Genomic DNA, 16,894 nt, shown 5'->3' on the forward strand with positions numbered 1-16,894 from the left:
AATTGGGTATTCGTAGTGACTCAAACACTGAAAAGACTTTGGAAACCAAACTTCCATTGGAACTACACCTCCAGAATGCAGGGTAAGATGCATAGAATGAAACTAAATGAGTCAATTGTCTATTTAAACAAACAAAAATTTATGTATACCCCAGACGATTTTAAAAGGAGTGAGTCTCAGCCTATTTAAAGTATGCAGGTTATCGTAAAAATTACCCACTATAAAAATAATAAAGATAATATCTGTAAGTTTCAAGGGAATCCATAGTAAACCAGATTGGGGGATTTTCAGATAAAGGCATTAAAGCATCTATTATAACAATAATACATTAAGTGAAAACAAACGGTCATCAAACTAATGTGATGGTATAAATTCACAGTAGATTTTAAATATATCGACTCATTTCATCAGACAATGAAGTACTATTTTCTCCCTACTAATTCTTCTATCTGAGCTCAAGCTTGGGAACAACTGTGAGGATGGGGCAGGACTGGGAAGTGCTTTGTTCTGTTCTGCGTAAGTTCCCCGTGGATCAGAACCAACTCAGTGGCACCTAACAAGAATTATTTTACATCAGGGTGTCTCCATCGGGCTACAGAGTCACACGGGCATTGTTAAAAATCCCAATACCCACACAAACTCAGGGAGTTCAATTGGCATGGGGCTCAGGGAATCAGGCTTGAAAAAAACAACAACAGATGATTAAGTTATGTACCCCAAATAAAGAACATTTAGATTTTTCTCTGCCCTGTTATATTCTTAATATATTCTGGTTTGTAACACCTTAATATACATAAATTCTTTCATTTAATTTTAGGAAATGGGAAAAAATCATAGTAATATGTGCTCCTTTTCACATAGCCTATATACATTATCTCTTGCTGCATAGATTTACACCTTATCTCATTGATGTTTTTATTACTTTTGATAGCGAGCAGAATAGTGTGGCTACACTAAATTCCAGCTACCTGTCCCAGGCCATTTTATCCCTGTCTGAGACAGTCATTTTTGTATTTAAAGAGTAGACAGTAACAGTACCTATGTAAAGAGTAGAGCTAACAGTACCTATCCTTCCATTCCTAAACAGCTTCACATAGGCATTTTATCATTCCAGATCATACAGTTGCAAAAATTGTTGCTTTATCACTCTCTAGGTGCTCTGGTGGTAGAGTGGGTAAACATTGAAGTGCTAACTAAAAGTTTAGGGTTCAAAACCACAGTCCGCTTCATGGGGGTGCGATGAGGCATTCTGTGTCCATAAATATTTAGTCTTGAAATCCTGTGAAGCAGTTCTCTTCTGTCGAGCAGAGTCACTGTGAGTTGGAATAGATGGAGGCAGTGGGTTTATCACCTGTTCTCAACAAAGAACTTGAAACTGATTTCTTAATTTAATTCATCTTAAGAAGGGAGGAGGCACATAAAAGCTAGGTTTTTCTGTGTTGGGGGGCAGGTGTTTCTTTGGGTAACTGAAATACTGGAACCTTCTAAATCTTGTTTTATTGGTACAACTCTCCCAGCGATGACAAGCATCCATCTAGGCATAGTGATTTGAAAACTATATTAGCCTTGGTCATAGAAAATAATTATTTGAGATGATACAGCTTAACTATGAATATTATGATACAACTCATATGCTCCACCTTGTTGTGGTTTCTGATATAGCTAATGTTGACCGTCTGCCAAAGACTGAATTAGTGTTTCACTTTGTCTTGACAGTTTTTCACCATCTATGAAGGACGCCAAAGTGTTGTTCCCAGTGAGAGTCCCTCAAAAATTTTCACTTCAGGTATAAAATATATGCTCACTTTAAAAACTAGTGGAACACAGCTCACCATTCCCTAATGTAAAACTTTGATCTCCTAGAATGAGTAGCTCTTCTCTTAGAAGTATTCATGTGTACTGTTAATCCAGACAATGTCTGAAATTGTGAGATTCGTTCCTAATTGTATCGTCAAGAATAGGTTAGTGACGCGGACCAGAGGCGAGCAACACTTTTCATCCCTATTTTAGTGGAAGAAAGGGAAACCAAGTGCACAGGGTTAAATGCCTGGTTATTTACCAAGAGACTGATGGTTTGAATTCACCAGCCCCCAGTAGGAGTAAGACACGACAGCCTGCTTCTGGGAAGATTTCCAGCCGAGGAAATCCTGCGGCCCTGATTGTCTGGGGTTGAAATAATATAATTTCTATTTACGGAGATAGTAATTTGTCATTTATTAAGCTGTTTTCATATACTTCAACTTCATCACCAAAGGTTAACAAACAATGTTTTAGGTACAACTAGGCAAGCTCTGATGGCACGATGGGTTATGTGCTGGGCTGCCAACCATGAGATTGATAGTTCAAACCCACCAGCTGCTCCTCCAGAGAAAGATGAAGCTTTCTACGTCCATAACTATGTACAGCCTTGGAAACCCTTGGGGGCAGGTCGACTCTTTCCATAAGGTCATTATGAGTCAGCATCAACTTGATGGCAGTGGGGATGGGACAATTATGTCCTAGGAATTGTGGTAAATATTTTTCTCACACTAATACTATGAGGACGGGATACCCTTATTTTATCAAGTAGGAAAATTAGAGTTAATCAGAAATGAGATCAAAGTAGTTTATCCAAGGTGACCCCACAATCAGTAACCTATAGAGTTAACAATCCAAACACTTATCTACCTAATTTCAAAGCCTAATCTCATCCCAGATAACTGTAATTCACTCACGCAAGTACATGTGTATGATCTATATTTTAGACAGCAGATGTGCAGTCCACACAGCAGCAGTGTGCTGAACAGGAATCTGTCGTTCACTGAGCGGTGTGAGTCCATCTAAAGCACGGAGCTACTATTCATCTCCAGTGCTTAGCATGAGGCACTGCTGCCACAGCTTTGAAGTTTTCAAGAGATGCTGGAGATTGAATTATTTTGAGATGTAAAAGTCACATTAAAAAGCATATAAAACTTGTTATTATAATCTTAAAACCACTTAAAATTAAAGTCCCTTAAATATTAACATATAAGCCAAAGTTTTTGTGAAACACTTTCTGAGCTACACCACTTGCTTATATCCTCGGCGTCATTCCATTCTTCCTCTGAGAGTCTCCTTTTACAGGAGGAAAGCGAGACGCAAGCAATCTACTTCAGGTTACACACAGCTAACAAAAGGCCGAAGCTGCATCTTCTGGCTTTCTACTGACATGTTTCCTTCTTGCGACAGTGTGGCCCCACCTACTTGCCATTGCAGTAAAGAACAAGGCACATGTTCACGTGCTGGGTAGGGCCCAAGTAGAGACTTAGTTTTACATTGAAATGATTAAGTGGAAGCCACAAGGGTTCATTTCTCTCTCTCAGAATGAGTTTTGCATGTTAATTTGAGACACCTGTCACCTTGCAAACTTGAACACTGCAGAAATCTAATATCGATGGTGCATTTGGGACAGTCTTCTCGGTATCTATAGAGGAATGGCTTACACCCGAATCTCTTAGTATACTCGTGAACATTTCAGAGTCCCAGACTCTGCAGACTGGCTCCATTAACATCTCTGGGTGTCTTCACAAGAAATCGACATTTCTAAGACGCTCTATCTGTCTCAATAACAGCGTTTAATTTTTCTCTTCTGATGAGAATTTTAGGATATGATCCTTTAGCAATTCCTTAATCCAGTTATGAACATTTTATGGTTAAATTAGCTGTTGTTTTACATGTAAAGGGTGTTGGTGACACACTGGTTAAGCGCTCGGCTGCTAATCAAAGGCTAATGGAACCCATTCCAGATGCTTTTTGTGCAAAACACTTTTGCAATCGATTTCCATAGAGATTACAGACATAGGAAATGTAGGAGGCAGCTCTACTCTGTCCTCTAAGGTCACTGTGGGTCAAAGGTGACTCAATAGCAATGGACTCATTGCAACTGCAGAAAGCTAGTGCACTAAAGAAGAAAAGATGAACCTACTCAGTCGCAAAACATACAGGCATGAACTTGAAATAAGAAAGCATGGCTTCTTACTGTCAGGTGCTTTCATATTTTATCACATCCTACTGAGCTTCTAAACTCAATCACCATATTCTCTAAGAGCCCAAGGCAGTGAATAAATGGTGCCAGAAAGAAAGAAGATAAAAGGGACCCTATTTTGTTTATCTGTACAGTTCTATTTCACATGGAAAAAAATCACTTGGGTCACTAAATTGCAAAATATTCAAAGTTAGAAATTATAATAATCAAATTATTTTATAACTATCAATTGTTGAATATTAAATTATTGATGTTATGGTATGGCTGCCTCAATTAAAATATCTAATAAATGCCTGTATTTCTTGTTGTTTGTTCGTTTGCTTGCTCACAGAAGATCATAAGTCCATTGTTTCCAAGCAAGGATCTAAAGCGCTGGCGAAGGTCTCTTCAGTCCTGTCAAAGGTGTTTGCACGGACCAGCACCAACATTTCCAAACCCTCCTCGTCACCTCCGCAGAACGAGCCCTAGAGCTACCCTCCCTGTATCTATAGCTGCGGCATAACTCTGCTTACCTTTCTTATAAATAAAATGAGTTCTAAAGTATACCATGGTGTGTTGGAAGATGATCTCTATGATACTAAAAGCAGAGACCAAAATATCGGCGGGACAAGAATAAGAGAAGGATATGATGAGTGACAGTGATCAGCATTTTGGTCTGGAAAGGAACTGAGTACTAGTATTTGCCATATGTGTATAGCATTAGAAATAAAAAGCGAACGTAAGAAAACAGACAGTCCTCAAGTATCCACCAGAAAAATAAACTTAGGATATTGAAATTAAAAGCTAAATTAGAGAATGTTTCGAGGGAGCTCCATCAGGTCTTTGGTCTGTTCACAGAATCTCAGTTTATATTGTGGACAAGATCATTTACACTACATGCTGCTCCCACAGCCTTGTTTTCTTGAGCTTCAACCTTTCCTTACACATGAGCGGCGGATGTGCTTATTGCCACCTGCCGACGACATGCTCAAGCACCCGTTAAAATTTAACTTCATGAATGTTTTCATGCTTTCATTACATAAAAAGCCATAGTCATTGAGTGACTCGGACGCATCGAGGCCCCATGGGGCAGAGAAGAACTGCCCTCTCTACAGGAAAAGACAGCTCCAGCTTGCTTCTCCCTGTGCTCTATGGTCACGGTCAACCCCGCACATGTTGACATCCTCGGTGTACTCAGTGCCTTTCCTCTCTCACCCTGTTCCAAACCCCATGCCGTGATTCTGTCAACTCTCTGAACTGTTTTCAATGAACTTGCATGCCAGTAGACTCATACCCACTTGTGTGAAAGCACAGACTGCAGTGCGCACTTTCCCTCTGAATTGGTATCAGAATGGGGGTGGGGCATCTGACTTCCCACTACGGAGAAAGGGAAGCGGAAAATCACCTCGCATCAATCAGCTCTTGGCCAATTCCTGTGCAGGGAAGAGCCAGACCTGCTTTCCCCCTCCACCCTCCTCACCATCCTGCCCACATCTCAACTGGCTCGTACAGTTCATTGCAATAGCCAGTCACAGGCCCTGTTCACTGTTACGGGCTTTCTCAGGGAAATTAACCATTTAAAATGAGAAATTCTCAAGATACAATTGTTTGGTCAGAAAAGTCTCATCAGTCATTGCAACACCAGTTCTATCTCTGTTCTGGATCCTGGCCTCTCAGTTATGAGGACCCTTCACTAAAATAAATCATAAAACAAAAAATGAATTTTTATTCTTTCACACATATTCATTCAACAACCAGGAGGCCCCTTAACTAAGATAAACCGTAAAAGAAAAACATAATAAGGTTGTATTCTTTCCCACAGTCATTAAACAACTAGATATGTTTCATCCATTAGTCACATTTCAACCTGACTTATGAGTTGCTAAGCATTATGTACTTCTATACCCTAATTTGAATAAGTCACAAGTCCCGATTTAATTATTAATGAGGCATAATAGGCGATAAGTGCATTTCTATAGTGCTTATAGTACAATAATCAATACAGTTAACTTATTTACACAACGCTAATTAAAATTTCATTGCATTTCACTAAAAGTAAGGTTATTAATATTTAAACAATGAAATTTTGTATAAGAACAAAAGGACATCATCAATAACTTATTAATCTCACTTTCAACTATTTTCCAGGTATATATTATTTTTTTTAATTCCTTTGTAATGCTCAATAAAAACACAAGGGCACGCACACTAAACTCTTGTGACAAGTTGGAGATGAAGCTGGGCTGTGAGTAGTGTAATGTGCATATTCTTGTGAAATCTGCAACACTACACAAAATAGTCAGCATATTATATGAGGATCAGAATGCTATGCAATAACAACACTCTTTAAAATGCCTTTTTTAAAATATATCTTCATTCTTTCAAAGGATATTACTAAATAGTTATGCTGTATACTTTCCTCATTGTAAACGTACGACAATATATATAGGTATGTGTATATATGTGTGTGTGTATATATATATATATATAAATATACTTATATATACATAGAGTGTGTTAGCTCTTTCTGATTAATATGAGCCTCAGGTATTTCAGTGTAGAATTGTGCTCCACTGGATTTTTAGCTGCTTTGACCTTTTGGAAGTGGACCAGTGGGTCTTTCTTAGGAGACCCCTCTAGGTGGATTCAAACAGCCAATCATTCATTTAACAGTCAACCACTTTATAAATTACAACTAGAAATTCAAATCATATGACAACTGTAATAAAGAGTAAAATCTTGTAAATTAAAAAAATGATTCTTATTAACGGCAATACTATGTTAAGATTAGAACCATAAAAAATAATGACAACAGAACAGCAAGGGGAACAGAGCAATGAAATCTCAGGGAATACCAAAACTTGACTTTGGGCCGGGCTTTGGCACCCCATCAGACCGGAAAACCCTCCAAAAGGCCAACAAACAGTCCTTGAAATAACGACAAGCTTTTCTTTGTTGTTCTTGTTCTGTTGTGTTTTTGTTTTGTTTTGTCCTTGGCTTTTTGTTGTTGTTGTTTTGTTTTATTTTGTTGCTTGGTTTTGCTCTCACTTGTTTTTGTGCATGTTTTTATCTCCGCAGGTCTGTCTAAATAAGATAGGCTGGATGAAAAATTGGGAGGAAAAACAATGGGACTAACAGTTCCGGAGGGACATGGGAAAAGGGGAGGTGGGAGGAAAGGTAGTGATGTTAACAAACCCAGGGACAAGGGAACAACAAGTGATCCAAATAAGGAGTGTGTGGGAGGCCTGGGAGGTCGTGATCAAGGGTAATGTAACTAAGAGGAATTACTGTAACCCAAATGAAGGCTGAGCATGATAGTGGGACAAGAGGAAAGCAAAAGGAAATAGAAGAAAAAGCTAGGTGGCAAGGGGCATTTATAGAGGTCTAAATAAAGGCATATACATATGTAAATATACTTATATATGAGGATGGGGAAATAGATCTATGTGCATATATTTATAGGTTTAGTATTAAGGTAGCAGATGGGCATTTGGCATCCACTCAAGTACTCCCTCAGTGCAAGAATACCTTGTTCTATTAAACTGGCATTCCATGATGCTAACCTTCCTGACACGATTGCTAAAGACAAAGCAGGTACATAAGCAAATGTGGTGAAGAAAGCTGATGGAGCCCGGCTATCAAAAGATATAGCATCTAGGGTCTTAAAGACTTAAAGGTAAACAAGCAGCCATCTAGCTCAGAAGCAACAAAGCCCACATGGAAGAAGCATACAGGTGCCGAAGGGATCAGTTATCATGCATAAAAGAACAAAAAATCATATCATTGTGTGCTCACCTCCAAGATACGATCACTGAAGGCAAATGGGTACATAAGCAAATGTGGTGAAGAAAGCTGAGCTGATGGTGCCTGGCCATCAAAAGACATAGCATCTGGAGTCTTAAAGGCTTGAAGGTAAACAAGCAGCCATCTAGCTTGGAAGCAAGAAAGCCCACTTTGAAGAAGCACACCAGCCTGTGTGATCATGAGGTGTCGAAAGTATCAGGTATCAGGCAACAAAGGACAAAAAATCATATCGTTGTGAATGAGGGGGAGTGCGGAGTGGGGATGCAAAGCCCATCTGTAGGCAACTAGACATCCCTTTACAGAAGGATCATGGGAAGGAGATGAGCCAGTCAGGGTGCAGTGGAGCAATGATGAAACATACAACTTTCCTCTAGTTCCTAAATGCTTCCTCCCCACCCACTATCATGATCCCAATTCTACCTTACAAATCTGGCTGGACTGGAGGATATACACTGGTACAGATAGGAAATGGAAACACATGGAATCCAGGGCGGATGATCCCTTCAGGACCAGTGGTGAGAGTGGCAATACCAGGAGGCTGGAGGGAAGGTGAGGTAGACAGGGGGAACCTATTATAAGGATCTACATATAACCCCCTCCCTGAGGGACGGACAACAGAAAAGTGGGTGAAGGGAGACGTCAGACAGTGAAAGATATGACAAAATAATAATTTATAAATTATCAAGGGTTCATGAGGGAGGGGGGAGCAGGAGGGAGAGGGGAAAAATGAGGAGCTGATGCCAGGGGCTTTTGTGGAGAGCAAATCTTTTGAGAATGATGAGTGTAATGAATGTGCAAATGTGCTTTATACAATTGATGTATGTATTGATTGTGATAAGAGTTGTATGAGTCCCCAATAAAATGATTTTTAAAAATTAAAATTTAAAAAAATAATGACACATATTGGGAAAATATGTAAAAATATAAAAACTATAGCTCTTTTCAAATTTTTCAATATTTTTTATAATATTGGATTTTAAACACAGGAAAAGATATTACACATAAATACAAACATTTTTCTGAATAATCTTATTAATGATAGATTATTCCAAATGTAGAAAAGATAAAATAAGATTATGTGTCAACTATCTTCCCTCCATTCCTACCTGTAAACTTGATTTAAAAACCTAAAACCAAACTCACTTCCATGAAATCGATTCCACATCATGGCAACTCTATAGACCAAGGTAGAACTTCCCCGGCGGGTCTCTGAGACTACAATTTTACAGGAGTAAAAAGCCTCTATTTTTCTCCCATGGAGTGGCTGTTCTCCCATGGAGTGGAGAAAAAAAGCCTCTTTTTTCTTCCATGGAACAGCTGACTTGTGGACCTCTAACTAATCACTATCTCGCCAGGGCTCTCTGCCATTGCTTTGACTCTGATTCATGTCAGCCCTACAAGACAGAAGTGAACTACTCCAAAACATTCGTGAGGCTGCAAATCTTTATAGGAACATACATCCTCATCTTTCTGCTGTGAAACTGCAGTGGAGTACTTAAATCCACGATGCAACTATGGCTCCTTACCAGAGGAAAATGTGTTTATATCATACCTAAATATGTGCTGGAACAAAATAATGGTGGCAAACACTTACGATAATTTAAAACGAATAGAAGCAGTAACTGTTTAAATCATCATCTTTATAGAATTGTAATGTTGCTTGAAGAACTACTATGGAATCTCATTGACTGTGCTTGAAAAACTGTTAGGAAACCTTATTGATTTGTTTGAAGACCTTTGCTAAGAAAACTCAGTGACTGTGCTAAGACACCTCATGGATCGTCTTTTACAGCTAGAGATGACAGTGAATGTGAGAAATAACCACAACTCCCCACATAACTTTGCAAACACAGCTTTAAGAGCATTTATCCCGGTGAAAAAGGGAAGAAAAGGAAAATCCAAACACTTCCAGCCACTGCATTCCACAAGCCTGTAAGCACCTAAGGTCAGGCCCTTCTTGTGGTGGGTCATCGGTGCCCTCCTCTTTATTTTGAACTATCTTTATTATCACCCCCCTCCCCCTTTTCTCTCCCTTTACTCTTGCCTTTCTATTTTATGGTTTCTATCGTTCTTCAGCACAATTGGATGGAGTCTACTACCCCCACACGGTAAAATCTCCCACCCAAACCTAACAGCTCCATCACAATGCCAGGGTCACAGCAGTCAGTATCAGCCCACAGGAAAAAACAAACAAGAAAAATAGGCACAAACCAATGAAAGCTACTCAGAACCAATGGGGTTTTCGGAAAAAGAAAAGGCCTAGAGGTCTCAGAAGAATACTTCCGGAAAGTGAAGTTCAGATGCTCCCAACAATGTGTAAAGAGAAAGTGAAAGCTATTTTAAAAATTAAGCTAAAACCTTACAATTAACAAAATAGAAATACTATTTGGACGAATACTACGGTAACAGAATTATACAACAATGAATGGAAAGGTGAACCAGTGAACTTGAAGACAAATCTCTCAACTCCAATCTACAAGATAAACAACTGACAAAAAGCAAAAGAAGCCCAAGAATCATGATGGAGGAAAAGGTATTTCCAGGTAAGGAGTAATTAAAGACATTTGTAAAAATAAGACCAGCATTACCAGAAATACTCAGGGGAGCACTTTAGAAAAATAATCACCCACAGCACACAAATCTAAGATCAACATACAAGACAACAAAACTCAGATATCCATCCACTAGATGAGGAGGGGTGGAGGATTAAAAATAAAATTACCAGATTAAAATTGAAAACCAGAGATAACAATCTGCGATGAAGAGAAAAATAAAGAAATAGAGGTAAAACTATAGATATAAAAATTGAACGGAGATAAAGACAATTAGATCACAAGAGAACAGACTATTTTCAGCATGGGATTATTATAAAAAACAAACAACCAGGGTAACCTAAAAGAAAATAGAAACAAATTCATCAAATAGAAAAGAAGAAAATGTACAAAAAATATAGTAAAAAATAAAATGGCAAAGAAAACAAATGAGAACAATATTTACAAACAAAAGGAACTTAAAACAATATAGAAAGAACAAAGAAACCAGTAACAGCACACACACACAAATGCACATCAGAATGACAGCTACAAACCTACCCAAATAAATAAGGATACTGGATCTTAGGTAACATTAGTCAAGTGACTGAGACAAGCATCACACTGGATTAAAAAATCCAGACTTAACAATACGTCACTTGTTGTTGTTACACAACTTAGAACCAAAGACAAAAATAGACCTAAAAAGGATGGAAATATGTATATCAAGTTATATATATTAAGCTAATGGCAACAAAAAAAAACAGGATCAGCAAATATTAACTCTGGAAAAACAGACTGCAAGCTAAATCATCATGAGTGAAAAGAAGGGTATCGGAATAATAAAAGGCACAAGAGTGCCAAAAGATATAAACATAATAAACACATACTTACCCAATGAAAAACCCTTGAAACACACGAATCAAACTTTTATAGAACTGAAGAGATAAGCAGATGATAAAAGAGGAGTAGGAGGCTTCCTTACACAGCTCTCAAGAAAGGGCAGATCGCCAGGAAGGAAACTAAGTAAGGGCCCAGGAGCACAAGGAACGCAATCAACGGACTAGACCTTCTAGACGTGTGCGGACCACTCCACCCAACATAAGAGTGCATACTTTTTCAGTGCGCACGGAACATTATCCATGTTATATTACATGGCAGGATACACATTAAACCTTAATTTTAAAATACTGACATTTTTATCTATTTTCTCAGATGACAATAGTAAAAAATTAGAAATTAAAAATAGTCAGAACAAAGGAGAAAAATCAAACACATAGAAACAGCAAATGCAATTAGTAAGCGCAAAATCAAAATAAACAAAAATGAAAATTGATACTTCATCTAGCATCTTCAACAACTAGAATGAGCAATAAAATAAAACCTCAATCACCAGGAGACAAGAAATCACGAAGATTAGAGTAGAAAATGAATTGGAAAGCAGAAAAACAATAGAAAAAGATCAAGACACAAAGATAGCTCTTTAAAGGATTGAAAAGATTACCAAATCAAGCAAATTTAACAAAGGAAAGAGTAAGAAGATGAACATATCAATAAAAATGAATGAAAGAGGGACATAACAACAGAATCAAATGAAGTAAAATAATAACTATAACAATAAAACATTATTCTGAAAGACTTTAGATACTCCAACAAAATTGAAAGGCTCAGTGAAAAGGACAAATTTCTAGAAATGATCAATCATACAGATTTATGAAGAAAAAAAAAAGATCCTGCAGGAGACTCATAACAAAAGAGAAAAATACATCAGGTCATTTAAAACTTTTCCATACAAAAAAGTTCAGGGCCAGATGGCTTAACTTGGAAATCCTACCAAGCATTCAGAGAAGAATTAATAGCAATTCTGCACAAACAATTTCAGAATGTACAAAATGGCAGCAAACTTCAAAACTTATGTATCCAGCATAACCCTGATAGCTGAACCAGGCAGGGGAATTAGCAATACATAAAAGTATTGATCAATATCACTTATGAACAAACATGCAAAATGTTTCAATAAAATGATGGCCAAAAGAATCTAACAATATATAAGTAACCATGATCAAGTAGGATTCCTAGCCTCATACCAGGCACACAAGAATGGTTCAATATTGGGAAAAACTCAAGGTAATCCACCATATAAATAAAACATAAGATAATAACCACATGATCTTATCAGTTGGCAATATCCAACACTAATTCCTGAAAAAAAAAAATACTCAACAACATGGGAATTAAAAAGAAATGTACTGACACAATTAAAGCCATATAAACAAAACCAATGATCAACATCTTGCTCCTGGGGAAGAAATTGAGAGCATTCCCCTTGTTAAAGAGTACCTGATAGGATGCCCCTTATCACCAATGAACGTTTTAGTCATAACCACTAGACAACAAAAATGAATAAATACAACCAGAAAAACAAAAGACTTAAGATAACTACAAAACTCTACTATAAGAAACTAAAACAGACCTACGTAAATGGAAGAATGTTTGGTATTCATGGACAGGGAAGCTTAATATTTTGAAAATGTCAAAATATCCAAAGCAATCTATAAATACAACACAATTCTGATCCAAATAGAGGAAGATCTGGCATCAGATAGAGACTTGAAGGACTGCTAGTCTCTCAACTTTCTCTCACAGCCGTGAGTTGCACTAAGCCATTTATAGTGCTTTCTAATTTAACTTCATTTCTTGTATTGTATATTTATCTGTATATGATTTAACAGTTCATTTCTCATTATATATCTAATTATCTTTATAAATAAACATATTATATTATCAGGAATTTAGTTTTATCTCTCTAGAGAACCCTGTCTAACACATTTATTCCTTAACCAATGTCATTCCTTAAAGAAATGGAAAGACTAATTACTAATGCTATATTGAGATTAAAGGAACCCAGGATACACAAAAAGCATCAGAAGAACAAAGTAATAAGGCTTTCACTTTCTGACCTCAAAACACAATATAGTTAAAACAACCTGGTTTTGTTAAAGTGATAAATAGACCAATGGGCAGAATATTGAACTAGAAATAGATACATTCACATACAGACAACTGATCTTTGACCAAGGGCTAAAACACATTAAGTGGGAGATAGTCTCATCTACAAATAGTGCTAGCTAAACTGGACTCCACCTGCAGAAGAATGAAACAAAACCTATGCCTCACCCAATATACAAAAACATATCCAAGGTGCATCAAAAACCTAAATGTAAATCCTGTCACTATAATGATATCAATGAGAAAACAGGAACAAGCTAAAGGTTTTATTGCAGGGTATTAGACACACATGCAGAAGAAAAATAGATGATTCGGAGCTAATAAGGAGCTTTGGTGGCATAGTGGTTACATATTGGGCTGCTAACAGTTTGAATCCCCCAGCCTCTCCATGGGAGAAAAGAGGCTTTCTACTCCCATGGAGAATTGCGATCTTAGAAATCACAGGAGGAGTTCTATTCTCATCTATAGAGTTGCTATAAATTTTAATTGACTTGATGGGACTGAGTTTGGTTTGGTTTGGGGGACGTACTAAGCATAAAACATTATTCTAAAAGTATAAAATCCCAAGACAAAACAAACAGAAAAGCTCATCAATGGGAATGAGAGGGAGTGCAGAGTGGAGATGCAAAGCCCATCAGTAGCCAAGTGGACAACCCCTGTCAGAACGGCCACAAGGACGAGAAGAGCCGGTCAGGGTGCAGTATAGCACCGATGAAACACACAACCTTCTTCTAGTTCTTTAATGCTTCCTCCACCACCACTCCCCACCCCTACCCCCCCACACACACTACCATGACCCCAATTCTATCTCACAAATCTGGCTGGCCAGAACATGTATACTAGTACAGGCAACACTGGGAATCCAGAACAGATAGCCCCCTCAGGACCAAAAAGAGGAGCAGTGATACTAGGAGGGTAAGGATAGGGGTGTGGGGAATAAGAGGGATCTGATCAGAATGATCAACATATGGCCCTCCTCCCAGGGGGACGGACAGCAGAAAGTGGGTTAAATGAGACAACTGTCAGTGTAAGACATGGACAAAAAAAAAGAATATAAATTTATCAAGGGGTCATTGTGGAGAGAAGGTTGAGGAGGAGCAGGGAAATGAGGAGCTGATGCCAGGGGCTCAAGTAGAAATAATGTTTTGAAAAAGAGGATGACAACATATGTACAGATGTGTTTGACACACTGGATATATGTATGGATTGTGTTAAGAGCTGTAAGAGCCCCCAATAAAATTTTAAAAAATTTTTTGAAGTATAAAGAAAACCCACAGAGGGAAAAAAATTGGCAATGACATGATAAGCAAAGGAGTATGTAATATCTATAGAAAACTGAAACATCTAAATAAAAAAAAACTAATGATCCTATTTAAAATGGGCAAAGGACATGAACAGACAGTTCACTGATGAAGACAGCCAAATGGCCAGCAAACTTATGAAGACATTCTCATGATCAATACCCATCCTAGAGATGCAAAGCAAAATAAATGAATGGATCAATGAATACATTTTAAAAATTAAAACTATTGGTAAGAGTACTGAGAGATTAGAACCCTCATCTACTGCTGATGGTAGTATAAGAATAGGAAAAACTGTGGGAAGTTACAGGGTGCTACCTCAAACAGCTGTGACTAGAAATTCCAACCAACCCTGGAATCCCTCTGCTGGGTGTAAACCCTAAAGAAGTACGAGCCAAAGTATGAACAGATAAATGTGCACCCATGTTCACTGCAGCATTGTTTACAATCGCAAGAAGATGAACACAATTTAAACGCCCATCAGAAGAATCGAGAAAGAAATTTTGGTACATACACAATGGAATACTATGCAGGTGTTAATAAAATAAGTGACACAATCACGAAGCACCTCCTGATAAATCCCCCTGGAGAACATTGTACTGAATGAAAGAAGCTACTCAGCAGAGGGCAAATATCGTGTAATACCACCTATGCAAAAGAAAAACAAAAATAAGACAGCGACTTCCATACCAAAGCACCAGACATTGGAGGTTTCCTGAAGTAGGAGGGTAAAGGAGGGGAGATGAAGCAATGAACTGGAGCAGTGACGGGTATTTACCGGGGTCAAGGGGAAGACAGTAATCCACAGAGGGAGAAGAGAAAGCAAAGGGGGTTTGGATAGGGTAACCTACCTTGTGTATTTTACAAGTAGCCTGAGTGGTTGAATACAAACCTGATTATGTAAAATGTAACCCCCTAGCTAATGCACCATAAGTAATTTTTAAGTATAAATAATAATATAAAATAAGGCTATACAAATGAAATGTTGCAACGAAATGCATATTGGCCTTGTTCCCACGTGATTTCGTTACCTAGTTGAGAGTAAAGCACAGAGGGCAGTAAGGACATTCTGCTGAATGAATGAGGCTGTCTTCATTTATAACTCAGGATATTTCTAAAAATCCAAAGAAACACCCAGAAAGAGAACGAAAAGGACGAAACTGAAAACAATTTATAGGTATACTGTGAGATATAGATTAGCATATTTCATCTACTTAAATAATCTATGTTACCTGTGTTATATAATTGTGCTGTATTGGTATAATGAAATAGGATAAAAGCTGAAGAACACCCAGGTATTTGATCATATGTAATCTGAAATGTACAATTAGAAATGAAGACAAGAATCTTCAACAGCACTTCCAATTTCTTTTCTAAACTCTAGAATCAAGTATTGTCAAGGTGAGTTGTGAGTTTATGTGTAAAACCAATTGTAGTATCATAACGGCTTGTACAAATTATACACAATAAGTGTTTGTTCATCACTTACCATATATTATACTAAACACAATATCTAATATATCAACTTTGATTTGTATCTCTGGAACAATGGAACAATGTGGTAACTTATTCATACATATACAAGCATCACAAATGTTTTTTTCTGATTGAATTGTTCCCTGAAGAATTCAATGTCTGCTTAAATTAGAAAATGCTAGCACAAAAATGGCAGACAAGGATAACTTAAGTTTCAGAATTAGAAAAATAAAAGTTGGATATGATAATATATTTCCCCTCTTTCGCTTCTGTGATAGATTGGGTTCTCTAGAGAAGCAAAACCAGGGACAATTTCCTGTACATGTTTGTAAATATAAGATTTATATCAACAAAGAGCTTACATGGAAGTCGAAATAAGTAAATCCAGTTTGGTTCACGTCAGGCCCCTCCTAACTCATGGAAATGAAGACCAGAAATCAGAATGAGGAGGCAGAGGCAGCAGGGGTACAGGCTGGTGGATGCAGACTAGTCAAGTGAGCCGAATGAATGCACTGTTGGTAGTCAACTGACGGCTCCTGGGCTTGACAGGCAAACTGACTAATAGATCAAGGAACCAGATGCAAAATCCATCTCTGGCAAAAAGGCTTATGATACCATGGAGGTGTCATCAAGCGGACTCTGCCCCATCCTTACCCAGGAGTGTTTAGTTGGCACAACCCCTAACCATCCGAGCTTCCAAATGAGTGAATGGAACACTATAGTGAGTTTGACTCCAAAAGCTAAGAAATAGGACCGTAAATGTTTAGGATTGCATGCCTCATTTTTTAAAA

At 37.8% G+C, this 16,894-nt stretch overlaps 1 protein-coding gene across 1 annotated transcript in view; it reads left to right on the top strand.

The window, feature by feature from the left end:
- The window catches only part of FSIP2 (fibrous sheath interacting protein 2), an 83,750-nt gene extending 79,243 nt beyond the window's left edge, over positions 1-4,507 (top strand). The window contains exons 22-23 of the mRNA XM_045296519.1: positions 1,717-1,786; positions 4,335-4,507. Of these exons, the coding sequence (XP_045152454.1) occupies positions 1,717-1,786; positions 4,335-4,471 (207 nt within the window). The 3' untranslated portion in view covers positions 4,472-4,507. The remainder of the gene's footprint in view (positions 1-1,716; positions 1,787-4,334) is intronic.
- The last annotated feature ends 12,387 nt before the right edge of the window (positions 4,508-16,894 follow it).

Source organism: Echinops telfairi, unplaced genomic scaffold (assembly GCF_000313985.2).
Source record: "Echinops telfairi isolate 266 unplaced genomic scaffold, ASM31398v2 ScPeMD7_3;HRSCAF=10, whole genome shotgun sequence".
NCBI lineage: Eukaryota > Metazoa > Chordata > Mammalia > Afrosoricida > Tenrecidae > Echinops > Echinops telfairi.